The sequence below is a fragment of the Ruditapes philippinarum genome, unplaced genomic scaffold (genome assembly GCF_026571515.1).
Source record: "Ruditapes philippinarum isolate M1 unplaced genomic scaffold, ASM2657151v2 ctg830_1_1_1_1, whole genome shotgun sequence".
In the NCBI taxonomy this organism is placed as follows: domain Eukaryota; kingdom Metazoa; phylum Mollusca; class Bivalvia; order Venerida; family Veneridae; genus Ruditapes; species Ruditapes philippinarum.
Window position 1 is genome coordinate 158876 of NW_026851777.1, and position 24174 is coordinate 183049.

A 24174-nucleotide genomic window follows, 5' to 3' on the forward strand; every position below is an offset into this window, starting at 1 on the left:
GATAAGGAGACTGTTCAGAAGCAAACATATTTTGTTTATATAAAAAAATAACCAAAAACGACCAAAGGCAGTTCATTAAATCGTACGATTCATTTATTTATTATCACCATTGGCAGAGATTAATATGATTTTAATAGTATGGTTAAAGTAAACATAGTTAAAACTGATAATATCAGTGTGACGATGTTCATTTTTTATTCATTTTCTGAGAACAATTTATTTAGATAAAACACTTAATAATTAACGAAAATTATCACCACGTTTTGAAATGATAACGGACATATATGGTATAAATAAGAACTTTTCTTTTAGAAAATGAATACAATATGAGAGGAAACTGAGACTCGTTTAATATGAAAACATGTCTTTTTACCACAATCAATATAACTGAACACTTACTGTACAAGTACATATAGTTACAGTTGAATTATATTCTGACGTTTTTAGATATATTTAGAAAACAAGAGACACAAATCTTTAATGACAGAAAATTATCCTTTTTGATTGAAACTAAGGTAGAGAAAATAATAGCGTAAGACTGAAAACGTGATTGGCATTTCATATATTCGACATATGATTCTTTTTGAATCGATAATTTATGTGTATCGGGTTATGAAATGTATGCATAAAATACAATAGGTGCAGTGATGTTATTTGTTAATTATTGTCATTGGAGTCTTAATGTCCAAATAACTTGTAATATTATTTCATTCATCACCGCTTTTAAATCCCGCTCCTTCGTAGTAAAAGAACTGGAATGTTTGGATTTATAAGAAAAAATGTAAAACAGTTCAAGTTTAACTTTATAATAAAGATTTTAATAAGTAACACCTTATACCTTTACTGTATATTTTGTCAACAATCATGTATGTTTATAGTTTTCTAAGTTATTATAAAATTGCTTCTATCAAAACTGATAACACAAAGACAAATAAAGAATAATGAAGGCATAAAATGTCAAAACAATTGATCATCGGACGGACACAACTTCCCTACGAACTACAGTTTAACTCTGCTTCCATGTAAATTATATATCTATTTTGGTAAAGGTTGAGCGTGACGTACACCTTCCAATTTACTTAACGGCACTGGGCGGGATATATCAATTTTCCGTATGATTATTGTTCTTCTTCTGACAATAAGATTTCACGAATTTCAGAAATCTGGAAAGTACATTTTCAATGAATTATTGATGTCGTAATTCAGACAGACAATGGCTGATAATTTGAATATCAAACTTGTAAATTGTGTTATTTTATTTATACTCAACCTTTAGACAAATTGATATCTTAAAGGTCATGACATAAATATAGAACAACATAAGAAATAAAAAGATGAAACTTTTCACAAAGGATAATGTCAAACTCATGTTATGTAACAATAAGGAATAGCAAGCATACACTTTTTTCGTTCATCGACGATTCACATATTTTCTGGGCGAATCAAGATTATAATATCGATGTATTTTCATCAACTGTAGAAAGTTCGAAATGTACTAAGGGAAGTTTTTTTATTTGAAATGGCCATGTTTGATCTTGTAAATAAACACAATTTTCTCTATGTGTGTGTGTGTGTGTGTGTGTGTGTGTGCGTGTGCGCGTTTGCGTATACGCGTGTTTGCGTGCATGCGCGTACGTGTTTTTGCGTGTTAAAAGCAAAGTTGCTAAAAATAGAAACTTGAATTATTCGCTTGAGCAAACAGAGCCATTTCAGATATAAAACTTTCCTTATTTCATTTCCAACAATCAAGCAATTACTTTTTCTCTTATTTTCTACACAGATGAAAAAAAGACAATAAATATGTTATTTAGTTTATATTACACTAATAAAACACAGTATTTTATAACTGATCATGAAACAAATCATTATATCTTCATACAGATCTAAGAATTTGTAAATGCTGTTAAATCTACATATTGTTTCAATTAAAACTTGTGATGAATAAATGATCAGTTTATTTGATATATTCTCCGTGCGAGCATACAGGTATTTACTTTACTTTTGAATGAATTATAACAACTATAAGTTGTGTAATATGCAAGCTTCTAGCACGTGTTGTAAAAACACGTCATGTAAAAACAAATTTGTTATGTGAATTGAAAGGTGTTGATAAAAATATGACAAGCACGTTCCTCCGTACTGCAAATATTAAAATATCAGTTAAGTTCTAAAGGTTTTATGTTGTACGTGTAAGAATATCAGATACCAATTGCTTTTAATAGAAATTAGTATTGATTAATATCCCACAGGGACTAAAGCAATCAAATTATCTTTTATCATACTTTCAATCTGTCTAAGATTATTGGTTTCAAACCTGTCTTTATCACTAGCTAAACGATCTTTTTAATTCTTCTTATTATTGAATGGTGTCTTAGTAAGTTTTTTTGACATTGCTGATATTCCCATTTAATTTGTATCACAAAATTTATCGGGCCATTACACACTTATGTTTTGATGAATTAATGAATTAACAACACATTTCACTTATCGATCCTGTATGTTTTTAAAATTACATTTAGATTTTAAAGCTTATTAATTTTGTAATATTTGTAATGGTTAAACGTATTTCCCAAATGAGTTGTCATATTTTATATCTAAACATATTTTTATATTAGACTTAATCTTTGATCTATTAATGATTTATGACTAAACAGTTCATATCATAGGAAATATGCCTATGAGCACTAATAAAACTGCTTTACATCTTAATGATTTCATCAAAATATACACATTAAAATGAACGTATCCTTACATGTTTAAAAAATTTATATAACAATAAGTACTTTCAATTAATATTTAATCATATTCAAACAATGAAACATAAACGTAACATACGAAATAAATTAAAACATAAATAGAATGTGAAAGTATATACACATGGCATCACCTTTATTTAGAATCATTAGGTCATTCGTATTCCTATAGTGCATCTTCTGAGTTGTCATAGTGTATTTTCGTTGACGTCACTTCGATAGAATCTCTATGAAATACTTTATCCTTTTTATATTTACACACCATTTTTAGACAAGGGCATATTTTTAAAAAAGCATCTGAATATACTTTTCGAAAGTCTCTCATGAAGAACGGATAAATAATAGGGTTTATAAGGCTATTGCACCATCCAAGCCATACAAACGCCCTAAACAGTTTTGGCGGAACACACATACATATAGCATCCGTAATGTTAACGACTAAAAATGGAGCCCACGTGACAACATACGCCCCGACAATTATTCCTAATGTGACGGTTGCTTTTCTGGTAAAAGGTTCCCGGATATGTTTATTTGCTACTTTCGCGCCAAGTAGCATGTTCGTCGGGGTAATTAACACACCGACAAAGCACGCCTGTCTTTTTGCTTCCTTAGAAACTCTGTAATACAACACTAAAGCGACGATAATTGGCAATAAAATAGTCACTGTAGACGCAATTACAACGTATATTAAACTTGGAATGAAAAGACATTGTGGCGTGTCTGATAGTAACGTTAGATTAGTCAGGGTCGGAAGTTCTGGGTTATGAATTCCGGAAAGAAGTGGAATGAAAGACGCAGATATGGCAATCCCCCATGCAGCGGCTAACAACGCTGCTGCCCGTCTGTATGTAATCAAAACTTTGTATCTTAATGGAGACATAATAGCAATATACCTGTCTAAGCTGATTAGACATACATTTAATATAGAAGCACTACACAACATCACATCAAATCCCGCCCAAAATACACAAAATGAATAAGCAAGTATCCATCGCTGAAAAATTACACTGAGAACATCGGGAATCATCACAACTGTACCAACAAGAAGATCAGCTAAACTCAATGATATGATGAACAAATTGGACACAGTTCGCAGTTTCTTAGTAAATATCACAGCCAAAAACACTATTACGTTACCAGCAATGGTAAGTAGAACTAACAAGAAAAGGAATGCACCAATCATAACATTACCAACTTCCGGGTCATCTCCTGTCGCTTGAATATCAACAACCTCTGCTACTTGCTTATTGACACTAAGCCGCTCCGTAGAATCAATCACCAGACGGTCATAGCTTTGGTTGTTTTGAATGAAAGTACTTGACGAGGTACAATTTGTGAAATACGTCATGTCAATTTATTTGAAAAAGATATTGTCATGTCAATATTTTCAAAATTGTTAAATAAATATCAACATTTTTGAGATTGCGCTTTACTTTCCTCACAATATATATCCACTTTGTATAATATCCTTGTAAAAGATTTCTCATTTATTATTCCCCCATATGCATTCGTTTAATGTTTTGTATCTTTGTATGCTATTGAAATGTGTTGTTTTTTAATCAAAATTGACTCATTTCATTTTTAATGTACTTTTGTTATTCGATACAATAATATTTATTTATATTGTGTCAATATTTGTATGACTTTCACCTTCTACTCCCACGCAAGCTGATACTTTATTCCCATTTATCTTAATTATTTCTTTAGCTTGTCCTTTCCGCTATATCCATTCAAAGTCAAAATGTCAATTAGAAGTAATATTTTCCCGTTCATTTTACATGGAATTGTCACGTTCTTCGTTTGCTCCTAATCTCACTATTAGAAGAAAAACAAATCGACGCTTTGTATAAACATTTCCGCCTCATTTCTCGACAGCTAAATATTGAAGTCTTACCATAGTTTAAATATCATGATTTTTAACACCGTCATGTAGTACTAACACGTTACTATAATTTCAGGAATTCAATGATGCTGTATTCTTTGTAGTGCACTTAAAGTCAGCAACGTTATTTTAAATGTCTCGATATTTAAGCATATGTGTTTGACATTAAGTAGTGTGGCGTTTTAAATTCCATTCATAGGACTCCTCAAACAATTGTTTCACAAAAGTGTATTTTTTCTTTTTCTTTTTTCACTCGAAAATACAATACTTTGATATTTACTGTTTGTAACAATTAATGTATTTTTTTTAATTTTTTATAAATAATATTTCTTTTCTACCTTTTAGAAATCGATTTTTCTTGTAATGATAAATTTTCATTAATTCTGCAACTTCGATAAAATCCAATTTATTTATGAAAATTTATAGCATCTAATTACACTCTGAGAAACATCTGAGTTAACGGATATGAAGCACTGTTTCACAGAATTAGCTGTCACTCCCGTATAGGTATTCAGAGATCGAATGCCAACTGACGATTCCTTGGATTCATTATTGAACATTACAAGGAAAATATCCGATACTTATGTCTTTCTGTTTACGACCGTAGTAGGCTTGCTTTTATCATTTCAGCGTTAAAAGCATTCAGTAGGCGCTGTTCCATAAGGCAGAAGCTCATAAATAAGTAATGAAATCCCGCTTCAAAGCCTTTTCTGTTGCTAACACTTAGCTTTTATTACTTGTTGCTTAAGTCTGCATTTTTTTTCATTTTTACGAAGGAAAAGATTTTCTTCCAAAACAATAAAAAAATCAATTAAAATTATTCAAATATAGTGCTGAATTCAAGTGAAGAATCTGAAAAACGGAATATACATGTAATTGAAATGAAGAAACATTTTCTCTAAGTAAATCTTGTGTTTGAAATAATAAGCGAATACAAATTTAACAATATACATGTATAACAAACTTAAGTGATGGTTTGCAATGAACACTTTAAGAATTTTTTTTCTACAGTGCGTTGCTATAAAAAACACCGCGTGATTAGGTATTTTTCTTTTCACGCCCGTTCCTGACCGCGTGACTGAGGCCAAAGCACGAGGTTATGTTATAATAAAAGGCGCCCTGGCAACCTTAGAGCGCTTGTGACCCTAAACTCTTAAACTGACCAGTGAAAATACTGCCTCTACTGTATGTTTTCATATTATCGTAAAATTTTCATTCCGTTTTCTAGTACGATTAACCTCTTTCAACTTTTCATTCTTAAATTGCATAATAGTGTTGGTCATATTCGCAAATTAGTTATTTAACAGAGACATCTTTTACGAGCTATGCAACATAACATTTATTTGTCTGTAGGTCATTATAGTATAATAGATGATATGACGGAAACTCCCCCGGGGTTTTAAACATTCTTATTTAGATGAATAGAAGTGTAAATACTGAATCTAAATATAGATACACCCTAGATCGGATAAACTGCAAATATCTATGATTAAAATATCATGTCTCATACACTACAAAAAGCCTTATTTACTTGTCAAAATGTTTTTTATTGTAAATAATAAGATAGTTATGTTGTTTTTCATTAGTACTTTTTATAAGTTTGTTTTTAAAAATTTACCTACAAAGCTTAATGATTTGTATTTATAATTTAAAAGAGTATATTGCTATATCTAATTAAATATTTTCATAAAATTTAAAAACGGTAAAATTATGTTGTTTCAATAATATAATGGTGGATTCCAAGAATAATAACATGAGTCATTTCTGTTAAGTAACACACATGAAAACTGTGTATTAACAGAATAAAATGTTCCGGAACAAAATATCATGCTGCTATTAAAAGTTTAGCAATGTTTGTTTTTCGGCATGGCACATTCGCTCAAAAGGAATTATAACAAAATATGACTTTTATACAGGAATTTTAGATTGTTCATTCAAATATTCAATAACTCTATGCGGCAAAAATGTCGTTTTATAGTTTATACACATTTAAACATCATTTTGTAACTATTTTTATTACTATTAGTATTTAAAGAAAGATTTACCTTAACATTAGTAAAATTGATAGTGAAGTGATATGTTTGACAGTTTTATTTTCATTGCAGTTCATTGTAATTAGTGTATTATGATATAAAGAAAATGTTACTTTGAATCAGCATATTGTAATTTGAACCCAGTTCAACTTAAAAATTATAATAGTAAATAACTTTCTATCTGTCTAGTTGCTTTCCAGTTAAATAAACTAAATCTGCTGCAAAGCACTTTGGTAAATTGCCTTTTTTTCTAAGGTTCACTAGATCTTATTATCTATAAACTGTTGATTCTTTTTCAAATCTAGCACTGAAATAAAATTTACTGTGCAAATATCACAATTATCAAATCTTACTACTATCAAACATTATCCCATAATGCAATTAAACACACCATACGACTTAATATGTTTTTGAAGGTTTAAATAAGCTTAAACATTCACGTATTCATTTAATTCGATTTTGAAACTAGTTCTTGCAACATTTGAGCAACATTTCTTTGAACCCATCAGAGTGTCTTAACTCGAGTATACCTCGAACACACGATCTCCGGGTTGCATTATACACGAAACATCATTCGCTTCACCTCAATCAACAACTTTTTTACAAGCACGCTTGATAGTTCCATTTCATTGAATACATTATTCCCGTCAGACTTTACATGATAATCTACACTACTTTCCCTAACTCTAAAAAGAAACTTTGACTTGTGCATGAACTGTGCGCGTAGTAGTCAATGGTGTGGTGAAATTAAATTAGATGCTGCGAAACAAAATTAATTAAGTCATTTATCTATATAAAATATATTGATCAGTAGCAGTGAGCAGGAATGCATGTTTTAAAAAATTCAAATAAATCTTCACACAAGGCGGCCTGGCGTTATTTTTTTCTTGTTCGGTGAACCATAATAAAATTGTGAATTAACTTCACTTACGATGCATGATTGAGTCCATAAAAATGCAAATTTTGTTTAAATTATATGCGAACGTAAATGATTATTTTTTTCAGATTCTACATGCCAGTTGTAGGACCAGTGCGTCGTTAATATTCAATGTAGAATACTGTTTTTGCAAAATCAATTACAAGATTTCCAATTTTATATTAAACTTACACATATTTTTATGTAGATCATCTCTCTCCTTAATTGAAAATACAGAAATTTCGCAGACTTCTCAAAATGCAATATTCAATTTAATATATTTCAAATAATTGGGTCTATGATTTGGAATACGGAAACAAAATGATCATCTGACATGAATACTTTCAGTAAAAAAATATTTGAACCTGAGTTAAACACGGTTTAAATTACAACAGAGTAGATATGGCCTGCCTGAGACCAATTCAACATTTTTTTGCAATTAATCTAGACTATGATATATTAGTCACTACATGTACATCTCATTTAATTCCCATTATGTAGCTCAATGAAAATCATAGAGTAATTCGAAGACCAAATTCACGAATGTTTAGTGTGTTAGGAAAACGTCAGGAAAAATGAATCATATTATTGTATACGTGAAGTTGAAATCGTGAATTCGTGAAGTTTAAATCGTGAATTCCGTATTTTGAAAACGGGAATTCACGAAGTTGAAATCGTAAATTCTTGAAGGTGAAGTCGTGAATTCATGAAGTTGAATCGTGAATTCCGTATTTTGAGCTTGACCTGTTGGGCTAAATGCCAAAAATTATTACGAAACATTACGAAACATTGCCGAATGTAAAAATGACTACTTTAAACACTTTAGCAATATTTCGCTATATTTCTTGTAATAATGTACGCAAAAACGAGTCAGTATGATGTTGCTAGCATCTGAATTACTTAGACCTGAACAACTCGATATCCAATTACGTTAAATGACAGTTCCGTAATTGAAACAGTCAATTAATGCATTGTACGGAAATGAAACATAGAATAATGCTTTTGACAAGATTGAACATTAAGTTTCTCTATAATACGAATATGTGTCTTTATCTTGGCACTCAACTTCGCTCTATCAGTATGTTACATGACATGTTTGCAAATTTGATACGTCAAATCGTTGACATATTACTTCTTTATGCCGAGATGTTTCCATTTAAACAATGCATCTGTAAGTCTGATAATTCTTAATGTGTATTATGGTGAACATTTTACTTTAATACAAAAATGATTAACAATATTTGTAATAAAGTTTGATTTATACCATATAAGATAATAATGTAACACAACATTATGCATCGTTGAAAGGTCGGAGATTCATAAACTGTTTACAACAAATCTAAAAAAATATCATGTGTGTTTATGTATTGAAATTGTCTCATTCTTACACATTACGATTTAAATACATTGAAGCATGAAAATTATGGATTTAAGGTTTTTTCCTGTACACAAGCCTTTTGATTTATCTAAAAAAAATGCCACGTACAACAACTACTATAGTTTTCATGTTTCTTTTGTCATTATGTGCTTACCTCTTACTATACTTTGAGACACAAGTTCGCAGTGTCCAACAGAGAACCACGTTTATAACAAATGTATATGAATTACTACGAGCAATAAAAATACATGCTTGAAAACTTAAATACAAGGAAAGGTCAATTTTAAATGTTTATAACATTGCTCCTTGTAATAACATGAATAACTTGTTGCAATTATTTGTACAAGAATCGGATTCATTTTAATATATCGATCGATATATTCTTCAATTATATCAAGCTCAAATTAAAACAAATAATCATACTCGTATCCATGTAGTTGCCTTTGTTTCCTTGAGCAAGAAACTAGATTTAAGTGTGTTTCAATAAGCTTGTTGCTTTCAATACAATCGAACAAAAATAAAGTCGTATAAACTAATCTATTATTACTAGGTGAAAACAAATATTTTTATTTTTTAATCCTCTTTATTCATTAAAAGATAGTTCACTGTTTTATTTATAGTTTACTTGAAAATACAGATACATGCCATGCGATTTAATTTGATAACGTTGTGACAGTCGAGAAACAACTTTCAAGGAGAAACATCTCAAATGAACTTCCTTTTTCTGCCAGTAACAGAATGAACGGCGGCGACAATTTCCGCTTGTTAAGGAAAGCTTTAATTGTGGTGCTCACTAATGCAATAATAACACTAAAATCACATTATCTCAACATCTTTTATTTATTGACAAGTATTTAATCATACCGTGATCATAGCAGATGACTTCAGGGCAATGTTAATAAACGAATGCTTTATCATTGTAACAAAAAATCTACTGCATATTTCCGAATATGGTTTCTGGTTTACATAATATTCATCGCATTGGTCAATTGTTCTTTTTATAATATTAATCTCTGTATTCATAATTATACATGCAGAACTATTTACGTAAATCTTCTTTCTGTCCAGTGTTTAGTGCCACAAATCAACCCTATGCAAATTAGTTTAAAAATAAAACTAGATTTATATTACAGACAAAATGCTTATGATCATTATATTATGTTCTAGAAAGTGTTTTTCCTGAAACGTTACCAGACTAATAATCTACTTAATACACCCAGGGCATTTTGTCCCTGTAAATTATTTATTAAATATTCAAGAGATTTTCTGCAAGCTTGCAGCGCAAATTATTCTACATAAAGATATGTTCTAGCTATTTGTCTTCCTGTTTTTTTTACATTCAATTTGTGTTATCATTTTGTATACAATTCTAATTCTTACTTGTTTTACTTCTAATAGTTGTGTATTGCACACTGACAAAAGAGTGTTTATTTATATTACAGCTAAATGATTTAAACAAAAAGTAGATTTAACATTATCTTCATGTTAAGAAGCATGTTATAATTGTTGATGCTCAGATTAAGGCTACTTATATAATTATGTATTCATTAAGTTCTGACAAGGTCTGTCAGATTTAACAAGATTATTAAGATTAGAAATTATAATTTCAATACATAATCATCGTTCTTTCATGTGGATATCGCATCATCATTGCGACTAATCAAACATAACTATGGCGTCTAATTTGATAAACATGATAAACTGCGCAAGTTGCGTTGTGCAAATCACGCTAAACGGCTCGTTGTTTTGCGGCGTGTTGTCGCGATGTCGCCCTGTCGCTTGGTTTATATATTTGCAAAAAGCTATTCCTTTGATATTTGCCGAGCCACATGTGACATCGCGACATCACACCGCACGACAACGCGCCGTATGTCGTGCATCGTTAGCGACAGGACGACGAGACGAAAGTCCGCCAAACGCCATTTTGTGCTTCGTCGTGCTGTCGCTAGCGAAAATACGTCGCAAAAAAGTGTTCAAAATCAGCCATATAACAAACATAAGCGAATTATATAAATCAGAAAAACAAGCATGTTGAATCAATAGTGTAGCCTTAACGTGTATTTTTGGGTAGGTGTTACATTGCACCATTACTGTTAAGGTCAAATGACAATTTTTCAGCTTTGCTTGAGGAGGATAAACTCAGGTGCCCCTTCGTGTATCATTTCAGGCACAAACGGGCACCGTCGTTCCGTAAGGTAGCTTGATAGCTGCCTCACAAGAAAGAATCCAAAATCCTTGACTGAGTTTGAACCCGCAGCAGCGGTTTGAAACCACCAACATTAACCACTCGGCCACGGACGCCTTTTTACAAAATTTTCTTGAAGTAGAAATTGTATTAAGATGATTATTTATGTCACCTTAGAATGACATATTTAAATATTTGTGTTGTTGCAAAGTAGAATAACGAAACGAACACATTTGAGCGATTATAGGTTAGGTTAGACAATAAGGAAAGAAAATTAATGTCATTGTCAAAATATTGTCATAGCTTGTCTAATCAAATCAGAAGTCTGTCAATTTCACGAAACAAAATATATTTTGAAAGATAATTCCGGGTTTTCTATCTTCGACTTGATGTAGTCATTCTATATACATACATGTTGCTAGAAACCCTTCTAGGGCAAGGGTATAACACACATGCTAATGATTTTGGTTACATCATTGAAATCCCTGATGAATGAAATCTGTTAAAGGGGAGTTGTTGATAATACTAGAAGAAAAGATTTCGTGCATAATCAACTCTTTGATTTTCTTTTAGTTCGCAAACAAGAAAGTAGCAAACGTATTGCAGCCAGTTATTTACCATATGTTCAGACTGGTACCACCATTTGGTATGTTATGAGGACTCTAAAATACTTAAATATTTGCTGTTTGGATGATGATTGTATTGCATAAAACGTAACATTTTTTTTTGTTATAAATATATGAAGCTATTTAGATCTGGTTTGACACGCTGGTAATCATACTTGTAAATAAACCGTCAAAGCATCAAAGAATGTGTCACAATAAGCACCCGTAAGTATTAGAGTAGTATGTTAAAATAGATAGCCGTCCGTCCAGTGAAGCAGTTTCGATTATTTCTACAACTCATTTATACGGCGTCGATGCAAACTGATAACGTCTTTGACATCACTTGCATAAACGAAAAACTAGACAAAATAAATGCCATTCTTGATACAAATAAAAGTGAACAAGGGACAACTGCATAATTATTGTTATTTGGTAAAGGATCTTATGGTTACAATTCAGTCTAATTTGACAATAAGTCTTAAAACCATTTGTAACAAAATGGTGTAATTACAAGGTCAAATATGTAAACACACGTGCGTGAGGCAAGAAAAAAAGAAAAATTATACATCGTTAATTCCTATCTTATCGTGATGAAAAATTGCAATATTTTAGATTCGTCATATACCAACGAATACAGCGCCTCGTATCACAAAGATCGTTTTCTCTCGTATATCACATAAGCTATAAAATAAGTAATCTTTTAAGAATTCATACACATGTAATATGTATTTGTTGCATTAGATTAAATCTACCACCCCTGGTAATATAACCTGACTTGAAAATTGACATATATCTGAAGTGTGTTATCATTAAGCTAAGTGCACTTTTGTATTTCTTTTACTAATAACATGTGCGCAACCCAAGTTATAATTTTACTAATTGTTTGTTATATATTTATCGCTTAGTAATGGTCGGTTAAAATTTTTCATCATCATTTTCTTCCAATTTAAAATGCATAACATTCTTTAAAGTGGTTATGCAGTTGAAATGTAGTAAGTAGAAAAATATTCATGCAGTCTGAATATAAATTAAGGTACTTTGCACACAAAAAAAAACAATTGTTGAAAATAGGTCTCAGTATTTCTCGTACCGAACAGATTTTAGAACATTCACGGAACCTATGTTCCAATAACGTTTCAGACACATTTTTAATGCTGCGCTACCTCCAATCTGGTTGCAATAGTTTGAATGTATATTTTGATTTTGAACACTAGCATCATTGTTCACCTCTACCAATTAAAATTCGTTATGTAAGTAACAAATAACTGTAAAATTAAAAAGCTCCTTCTAATGTTGATTTGAAAATTTGAATAAGTTTTGTTACTGGAAGTAGTTGAAATTATGCAAGAGTGATCCAGGAACGGATTTGAGTGTGTTTCAATAAGCTTGTAGCTTTCAATACAATCGAACAAAAATAAAGTCGTATAAACTAATCTATTATTGCTAGGTGAAAACAAATCTTTTTATTTTTAATCCTTTTTATTCATTAAAAGATTCACTGTTTTATTTTTAGTTTACTTGAAAATACAGATACATGCCATGTGATTTTATTTGATAACCTTGTGACAGTCGCGAAACAACTTTCAAGGAAAAACATCTCAAATGAACTTCCTTTTTCTGCCAGTAACAGAATGAACGGCGGCGACAATTTCCGCTTGTTAAGGAAAGCTTTAATTGTGGTGCTCACTAATGCAATAATAACACTAAAATCACATTATCTCAACATCTTTTATCTATTGACAAGTATTTAATCATACAATGATTATAGCAGATGACTTCAGGCAATGTTAATAACTGAATGCTTTATCATTGTAACAAAAACTCTACTGCATATTTCCGAATATGGTTTCTGGTTTACATAATATTCATCACATTGGTCAATTGTTCTTTTCATAATATTAATCTCTGTATTCATAATTATACATGCATAACTATTTACGTAAATCTTCTTTCTGTCCAGTGTTTAGTGCCACAAATCAACCGTATGCAAATTAGTTTAAAAATTAAACTAGATTTATATTACAGACAAAATGCTTATGATCATTATATTATGTTCTAGAAAGTGTTTTTCCTGAAACGTTACCAGACTAATAATCTACTTAATACACCCAGGGCATTTTGTCCCTGTAAATTATTTATTAAATATTCAAGAGATTTTCTGCAAGCTTGCAGCGCAAATTATTCTACATAAAGATATGTTCTAGCTATTTGTCTTCCTGTTTTTTTTTACATTCAATTTGTGTTATCATTTTGTATACAATTCTAATTCTTACTTGTTTTACTTCTAATAGTTGTGTATTGCACACTGACAAAAGAGTGTTTATTTATATTACAGCTAAATGATTTAAACAAAAAGTAGATTTAACATTATCTTCATGTTAAGAAGCATGTTATAATTGTTGATGCTCAGATTAAGGCTACTTATATAATTATGTATTCATTAAGTTCTGACAAGGTCTGTCAGATTTAACAAGATTATTAAGATTAGAAATTATAATTTCAATACATAATCATCGTTTCTTTCATGTGGATATCGCATCATCATTGCGACCAATCAAACATAACTATGGCGGCTAATTTGATAAACTGCGCAAGTTGCGTTGTGCAAATCACGCCAAACGGCTCGTTGTTTTGCGGCGTGTTGTCGCGATGTCGCCCTGTCGCTTGGTTTATATATTTGCAAAAAGCCATTCCTTTGATATTTGCCGAGCCACATGTGACATCGCGACATCACGCCGCACGACAACGCGCTGTTTGTCGTGCATCGTTAGCGACAGGACGACGAGACGAAAGTCCGCCAAACGCCATTTTGTGCTTCGTCGTGCTGTCGCTAGCGAAAATACGTCGCAAAAAAGTGTTCAAAATCAGCCATATAACAAACATAAGCGAATTATATAAATCAGAAAAACAAATATGTTGTATCAATAGTGTAGCCTTAACGTGTATTTTTGGGTAGGTGTTAAATTGCACCATTACTGTTAAGGTCAAATGACAATTTTTCAGCTTTGCTTGAGGAGGATAAACTCAGGTGCCCCTTCGTGTATCATTTCAGGCACAAACGGGCACCGACGTTCCGTAAGGTAGCTTGATAGCTGCCTCACAAGAAAGAATCCAAAATCCTTGACTGAGTTTGAACCCGCAGCAGCGGTTTGAAACCAGCAACATGAACCACTCGGCCACGGACGCCTTTTTACAAAATTTTCTTGTAGTAGAAATTGTATTAAGATGATTATTTATGTCACCTTAGAATGACATATTTAAATATTTGTGTTGTTGCAAAGTAGAATAACGAAACGAACACATTCGAGCGATTATAGGTTAGGTTAGACAATAAGGAAAGAAAATTAATGTCATTGTCAAAATATTGTCATAGCTTGTCTAATCAAATCAGAAGTTTGTCAATTACACGAAACAAAATATATTTTGAGATAATTCCGGGTCTTCTATCTTCGATTTGATGTAGTCATTCTATATACAGACATATTGCTAGACACCCTTCAAGGGTAAGGGTATTACACACAAGCTAATAATTTCGTTTACATCATTGTAATCTTTGATGAATGAAATCTGTTAAAGGGGAGTTGTTGATAAAAAGAGTAGAAAAGATGTCGTGCTGATTTTCTTTTAGTTCGCAAAAAAGAAAGTGGCAAACGTATTGCAGCCAGTTATTTACCATATGTTCAGACTGGTACCACCATTTGGTATGTTATGAGGACTCTAAAATACTTAAATATTTGATGTTTGGATGATGATTGTATTGCATAAAACGTAACATTTTTTTTTGTTATAAATATATGAAGCTATTTAGATCTGGTTTGACACGCTGGTAATCATACTTGTAAATAAACCGTCAAGGCATCAAATAATGTGTCACAATAAGCACCCGTAAGTATTAGAGTAGTATGTTAAAATAGCCGTCCGTCCAGTTAAGCAGTTTCGATTATTTCTACAACTGATTTATACGGCGTCGATGCAAACTGATAACGTCTTTGACATCATTTGCATCAACGAAAAACTAGACAAAATAAATGCCATTCTTGATACAAAATAAAAGTGTACAAGGGACAACTGCATAATTATTGTTATTTGGTAAAGGATCTTATGGTTACAATTCAGTCTAATTTGACAATAAGTCGAAAAACCATTTGTAACAAAATGGTGTAATTACAAGGTCAAATATGTAAACACACGTGCGTGAGGCACAACTTTTGGAATAAAAAAAGAAAAAAGAAAAATTATACATCGTTAATTCCTATCTTATCGTGATGAAAAATTGCAATATTTTAGATTCGTCATATACCAACGAATTCAGCGCCTCGATCGTTTTCTCTCGTATATCACATAAGCTATAAAATAACTAATCTTTTAAGAATTCATATAATATGTATTTGTTGCATTAGATTAAATCTACCACCCCTGGTAATATAACCTGACTTGAAAATTGACATATATCTGAAGTGTGTTATCATTAAACTAAGTGCACTTTTGTATTTCTTTTACTAATAACATGTGCGCAACCCAAGTTATAATTTTACTAATTGTTTGTTATATATTTATCGCTTAGTAATGGTCGGTTAAAATTTTTCATCATCATTTTCTTCCAATTTAAAATGCATAACATTCTTTAAAGTGGTTATGCAGTTGAAATGTAGTAAGTAGAAAAATATTTATGCAGTCTGAATATAAATTAAGGTACTTTGCACACAAAAAAAAGCAATTGTTGAAAATAGGTCTCAGTATTTCTCGTACCGAACAGATTTTAGAACATTCACGGAACCTATGTTCCAATAACGTTTCAGACACATTTTTAATGCTGCGCTACCTCCAATCTGGTTGCAATAATTTGAATGTATATTTTGATTTTGAACACTAGCATCATTGTTCACCTCTACCAATTAAAATTCGTTATGTAAGTAACAAATAACTGTAAAATTAAAAAGCTCCTTCTAATGTTGATTTGAAAATTTGAATAAGTTTTGTTACTGGAAGTAGTTGAAGTTATGCAAGAGTGATCCAGGAACGGATTTGAGTGTGTTTCAATAAGCTTGTAGCTTTCAATACAAACGGACAAAAATAAAGTCGTATAAACTAATCTATTATTGCTAGGTGAAAACAAATCTTTTTACTTTTAATCCTTTTTATTCATTAAAAGATTCACTGTTTTATTTATAGTTTACTTGAAAATACAGATACATGCCATGTGATTTTATTTGATAACATTGTGACAGTCGCGAAACAACTTTCAAGGAAAAACATCTCAAATGAACTTCCTTTTTCTGCCAGTAACAGAATGAACGGCGGCGACAATTTCCGCTTGTTAAGGAAAGCTTTAATTGTGGTGCTCACTAATGCAATATTAAAACTAAAATTACATTATCGCAACATCTTTTATTTATTGACAAATATTTAATCATACCGTGATCATAGCAGATGACTTCAGGGCAATGTTAATAACTGAATGCTTTATCATTGTAACAAAAAATCTACTGCATATTTCCGAATATGGTTTCTGGTTTACATAATATTCATCGCATTGGTCAATTGTTCTTTTTATAATATTAATCTCTGTATTCATAATTATACATGCATAAATATTTACGTAAATCTTCTTTCTGTCCAGTGTTTAGTGCCACAAATCAACCCTATGCAAATTAGTTTAAAAATAAAACTAGATTTATATTACAGACAAAATGCTTATGATCATTATATTATGTTCTAGAAGTGTTTTTCCTGAAACGTTACCAGACTAATAATCTACTTAATACACCCAGGGCATTTTGGCCCTGTAAATTATTTATCAAATATTCAAGAGATTTTCTGCAAGCTTGCAGCGCAAATTATTCTACATAAAGATATGTATGTTCTAGCTATTTGTCTCCCTGTATTTACATTCAATTTGTGTTATCATTTTGTATACAACTCTAATACTTGTTTTACTGCAAAAAGTTGTGTATTGCACACTGACAAAAGAGTGTTTATTTATAGTAAGCCAAACGATTATAACAAAAAAGAATATTTAACATTATCTTCATGTTAAGAAGCATATTATAATTGTTGATGCTCAGATTAAGGATACTTATATAATTATGTATTCATTAAGACCTGACAATGTATATCAGAGTTAACAAGATTATCAAGATTAGAAATTATAATTTCAATACATTAGCATCGTTTCCTTTATGTGGATATTGCCTCAGACAAACTGCAAATCATTGCGACTTATCAAACATAACTATGGTGGCTGATTTGGTATACTGTGCGCGTTGCGTTGTCGATAGCGACAACACAACCTATATTGCTATCGCCTTTCGTCTTTTCGTCTTGTCGCTAGCGAAACACGCCAAACGGCGCTTTGTCGCACTGTCGTCTCGTCGCTTTATCGCTAGCGAATCACGCCAAACGGCTCGTTGTCTTGCGGCGTGTTATCGCGATGTCGTCCTGTCGCTTGGTTTATATATTTACAAAAAGCCATTCCATCAATATTCGCCGAGTCACATGTGACATTGCGACATCACGCCGCACACGACAACGCGCCGTTTGTCGTGCATCGTAAGCGACAGGACGACGAGACGAAAGTCCGCCAAACGCCGTGTCATGATTTGTCGTGTTGTCGCTAGCAACAATACAACGCAAAAAGGTGTTAAAAATTAGCCATATAACAAAAATAAGCGAATTATATAAATCAGCAAAACAAGCATTTTGTATTAATAGTGTAGCCTTAACGTGAATATTTGGTTAGGTGTTACATCGCTCCTTTACTGTTAAGGTCAAATGGCAATTTTCCAGCTTTTCTTGAGGAGGATAAACTCATGTGCCCCTTCGTGTATCATTTCAGGCACAAACCGTCGTTCCGTAAGGTAGCTGTCTCACAAGAAAGAATCCAAAATCCTTGACTGGATTTGAACCGGCAGCGGCGGTTTGAAATCAGCAACATTAACCACTCGGCCACGGACGCCTTTTTACAAAACTTTCTTGTAGTTGAAAGTGTATAAAAATAATTATTTAAGTTAAGCTTTTCAACTTAGAATGATATATTTAAATATTTGTGTTGTTGAAAAGTAGAATAACGAAACGAACAAACTCGAGCGATTATAGGTTAGGCTAGACAATAAGGAAAGAAAAGTAATGGCATTGTCAAAATATTGTCATGGCTTGTCAGAAGTCTGTCAATTACACGATACAAAATATATTTTGAAAGATAATTCCGGGCCTTCTATCTTCGATTTGATGTAGTCACTTTATATTCAGACATCCTGCTAGAAACCCTTCAAGGGCAAGGGCAAGCACACACATGCTAATGATTTTGTTTACATCATTGTAATCCTTGATGAAATAAATCTGTTCAAGGGTTGATAAAAACGAGTTGAAAAGATTTCGTGCATTATCAACTCTTTGAGTTTCTTTTAGTTCGCAAACAAGAAAGAAGCAAACGTATTGCAGCCACTCATTTACTCTAATATCCAGATTGGAACCACCTTTTTGTATGTTATAAGGAATCTAAAATACTAAAATTGATAATGTTTGGATGATAATGGTATTGCATGAAACGTAACATGTTTTTGTTATACATTTATGAATCTATTTAGATCTGGTTTGATACGCTGGTAATCATACTTTTAAACAAACCGTCAAGGCATCAAAGAATGTGTCACAATAAGCACCCGTAAGTATAAGAGTAGTATGTTAAAATAGCCGTCGGTTGTTTCAGTTATTCCGATGATTTCTATAACTGATTTATACGGCGTCGATGCAAACTGATAACGTTTTTGACATCATTTGCATAAACGAAAAACTAAACAAAATAAATGCTATTCTTGATACAAATAAAAGTGTACAAGGGACAACTGCATAATTTTCGTTATTTGGTAAAACATCTAATGGTTACTATTCAGTCCAATTTGACAATAAGTCTTAAAACCATTTGTAACAAAATGTTGTAATTACAAAGTCAAATATGTAAACACACGTGCGTGAGGCACAACTTTGGGAATAATAAATGAAAAAAAGGTAATATTTATACATCGTTAATTCCTATCTGATCGTGATGAAAAACTGCAATATTTTAGATTCGTCATATACCAACCTCGTATCACAAAGACACAAAGATCGTTTTCTCTCGTATATCACATAAGCTATAAAATAACTAATCTTTTAAGAATTCACATTTCATGTTGTTGCATTGGATTAAATCTACCACCCTTGATAATATAACCGGACTTGAAAATTGACATATATCTGAAGTCTGTTATCATTAAGCTAAGTGCACTTTTGTATTTCTATTACTTATAACAGGTGCGCAACCCAAGTTATAATGTTTTTAATTGTTTGTTATATATATTATCGCTTAGTAATGGTCGGTTAAAATATTTCATCATCATTTTCTTCCAATTTAAAATGCATAACATTCTTTAAAGTGGTTATGCAGTTGAAATGTAGTAAGTTGAAAAAAAATAATGCAGTCTGAATATAAAGTAAGTTACTTTGCACAAAAATACCAATTGTTGAAAATAGGTCTCAGTATTTCTCGTACCGAACAGATTTTAGATTGAATTTAACTATAAAACAATCACGGAACCTATGTTCCAATAACGTTTCAGACGGAGATTTGTTCAGACACATTTAAATGCTCCGCTACCTCCAATCTGGTTGCGATAATTTGAATGTACATTTTGGTTTTGAACACTAGCATCATTGTTCACCTCTACCAATTACAATTCGTTATGCAAGTAATATTAAAAAGCTCCTCTTAATGTTTATTTGAAAGTTTGAACACGTTTTGTTACATAAAGTAGCTGAAGTTATGCAAGAGTGATGTTTTCTCGATTCTAGTTGTTAATGACTTAGAGATAATGTTGTAATGCAATTTTAATTTAAGCATTTAATGTAGAAGACATGTGTAGATTCAGTTACGTGCACTATCTTCAAACCTCTCAGTAATAAGAATGGGATGAAACTTCAGATGATGATTGATTTGTCTTAATCTAAATATCAGCAACAGATCGCCCTATTATATTAGTTTTGTTGATTTTGTTGTTGATATTAATTTAAGCGGACATATTTCGTGACAGTGATATAAAAATTCATATTATTAGATTAAATTTATCCTAAATGTTACTTCTTTGATGAAAAATATTGTGGAGACATAAGCCAGAGTCTGATAATATTGTATTACTATATGAAGGAACTTCTTGAATAAAATGTATTTAAGATTTTTTTCAAATGCATTCGGTTACCATATCAACAAAAGAATAAACTGATGTTTTCTCATGCTTAATAATGTTTCGTTAATCTTTCTCTCTTTAGACCGCTTACCAGCTTCACGTATATCACTTTCATAAGACTATATTAATTACGTTTATTTATGGTTAAAGTGACACTATGCCCATCCAAGGGTATATAACAAGTGAACAGGTGAATATCAAAATAAGTTTTCATTTTGCCATATATCCTTTTTATTTAATAATTAAGTTTGCATTAACAATAAATAACGCAGAGATCCCAACGAAATTTTTGTAAATATCCATTAGAATTTACATGTAACAATTAGTTTATAAAAAGAGTGGCGCAGTCTTTTTAGATTTTAGGCAGATTTATAATTTTATTCAAAACATTTTCCATTATCATCTGTTGGTCAAACACCATTTTGTCAGTTAATCTTTTGAAATATAAAGTCAATTTAGCTCAACTTGACTATCATAATTCATAAAACAAATCACGTGCTTCTGCATAAAGTATTACTAAAGGTGCATTAACCCCTTTGGAAGACGAATGTAATATTTATTTGATAAATATATACCGAGAGGTATTATGGGTAAAATATGACTATATGTGAATTATTAACTATCTACTTAGTGAAATAATATGTTAAACGCTCAACAACGTACATTCCCCTTGATAACACCATGTTGAAGCTCTTCTGCGATTATGCGATTCAATGTTTCAGATCTTCTCTAACCATTTCCACTACCAGATACTTGTGCTTTTATTATTCATGTTTTTGTGGTAAAACAACACTTCGTTTTTTTCTTTGTTTCTACATATATAAGCTTTAATGTTTTGTTATTGTTTTACTCCAATACTTAAAATAAGACATACAGACATTTATGTTTGTAAATGAAGACAGGATTTTAGATATAAAAACTCGCTCACAATGTGTGAAGGATTTAAGAAGCATCAGATACTTTAAATAAATTACCTTGCTCGTAATGGAGGAATACGATTGCTAAACTAAGATTGTCTTCGCACCATCTGAATATAGAGATTGAACCTGTCATTACTAGTTATACGAAAATGAATCTTTTGAGAAACGTACACAAAAATATATAATTTCATGGACTTGCGGTTTGATATTATACGAACACCGGCATGAGAAAATGACCCAAAACGTCATTTTACAAAAGACGTCGAAAGACGTCAACGTTGTCATAACCGTTAAAAAATAATTACCCGTGAAATGTTAATGATAATGATCAAAAGGTAACAATTAGCAAATTTCAAAAGTTGATGTTGTTTTTTTTTAATTTGTTAGAAATGCAATAGATATGAAATTCTTTAAGACTTTAATTTTTCAATTAAAAAAAAGTAAGTGGCGTTAAAGTTGTTTTCTCATGCCGGCGTATATACATAAATTAAGGTATCATAACTTTCAAAGTAAAGAATATCCAAGAAAAATATCAACATTACTGATCTGTTGTTTTATTCCCTTACACAATTCCTTGGAATAGAAAAATAAACCTGATTGAAAATGGAAGATATGTGTATCTTATTTAGGTTTTTCTCTTTTGTTTTAAACAAAATGTAAAAAATGTTTATATTTAACGTTTTCATCAAATCCATATTAAGTAATCGAGTAGTGCTTTCTACTTTCTCCACCTTTTACAAAATATTGGAGATACAATGCCTACAGTGTGTGCTAATATGTCTTTGTAAGGAAATATCAAGGATTTTTTTTTGGTATTGATTACTTCATCTTTCTGTAGTTAAAACGCATAGTGCATATATTCCAAGATATCATTGTTATGTTGTGCTGACAGAAAAGTTTCAATCAAATCTTTATCAGATATATTACTTGAAATTATACTGCTTTCATGCTGTTTATAACTGACGTAAAATATGATCAATTGCTGATGTACCATAAATAACGAACATACTACTTGAATATGTGTAAGCTAGTAAAACATACTAAGATAGGCTTTTTATGATATTTGATATAAACGAAGGGACCATGAAATAATATAATTTGTAAGAGCGATTAAATTTGTAATATGACACATAAAATATTAATGAGTTAGCATATTGTATCATAAAGCTACATCTTACACTATATCGATAAATTACTGAATCAAACTTATATTAATAGCACATGTTTCGTGAAAACATTAGCATATTATTTAGGTCCATGTAATTCAGATAGAGAGACAAATCAAACAAGTTTCAAGTCGCATTTTGTTTGTCTTATGAAAGGAAAATGAGAAATATTTCGAAGGTGTTTTGAACGTTGTGAAATATCATTATCCGACAATATATTAACCACAAACTACAATTTGAAAGGAATGATTTTAGATATGTTTTCGGAATACTTTATTATTTAACATCTTTAGAAGCTCTTGTCCTGCCCATTTGACCATATTTTTTACATATTCATATATTAACAGCAGCCTCGATATGCCATATACTACACTCAATCTTGATCAGATTGTGTAAATTCGCTTTTAAATTACATAAATAATCAAAACACTATATTGCGATTGTTTCAACGCGGATTTCGATAAAAACCAAATCATATGATCATCTTTATTTGTCGACTTGTAAAAGAGAAAATATACTGTTTAAGTGTTTAATAAATGTTAATGTTAAACGGGATATTATGTGATCATATTCGTTTAGTTAAAAGCAACAGAGAAATCTATTTTTATTTAAACATGAAATCACTACATATCAAATTAGAGTTTCTTTCCAGTAGCGTTATGAACAGCGGCAACAAATTCAGACTGTTCTGTTAAAGAAAGCTTTATTTGTAGTGTAAGTAATATGAAAAATCAAATTATTAAATCTTTTTGGTATGCCTTTTCTTTATATAGTTTGTATCATTAATCGGATGATGTTTTAATGTATTTAATAAAGAATATATCACGGAGATAAATGTATTATAATGTAAATATAATTTTATGTATGTTTGCTTTTATAGAGGTTAACATGTTCTTAATTTGATGCTTATATTGTGCAACAAATTAAATATATGTGTATATAAATATGTTCAAAACAAAGCCAAATTCATAACATCATCACCTGGCCCATAATGTGTTCTAGAAGGCATTAGAAGGTTACCAGACAAATGATCCAACAGTAAATGCACCCAAGACATTTCTTTTACATTATATATATTGTTTATAAAATATTCAAGACGCTTTTTGCATGCTTAT

The 24174-nt window shown here is 31.0% G+C and overlaps 1 protein-coding gene across 1 annotated transcript; it reads right to left on the reverse strand.

The window, feature by feature from the left end:
* Window positions 1-502: 502 nt before the first annotated feature.
* Window positions 503-5249, reverse strand: LOC132739241 (5-hydroxytryptamine receptor 6-like). The gene has a single exon (XM_060726907.1). It carries the CDS (start codon window positions 4099-4101, stop codon window positions 2920-2922), a length of 1182 nt encoding a protein of 393 aa, XP_060582890.1. The 5' UTR covers window positions 4102-5249; the 3' UTR covers window positions 503-2919.
* Window positions 5250-24174: the final 18925 nt, after the last annotated feature.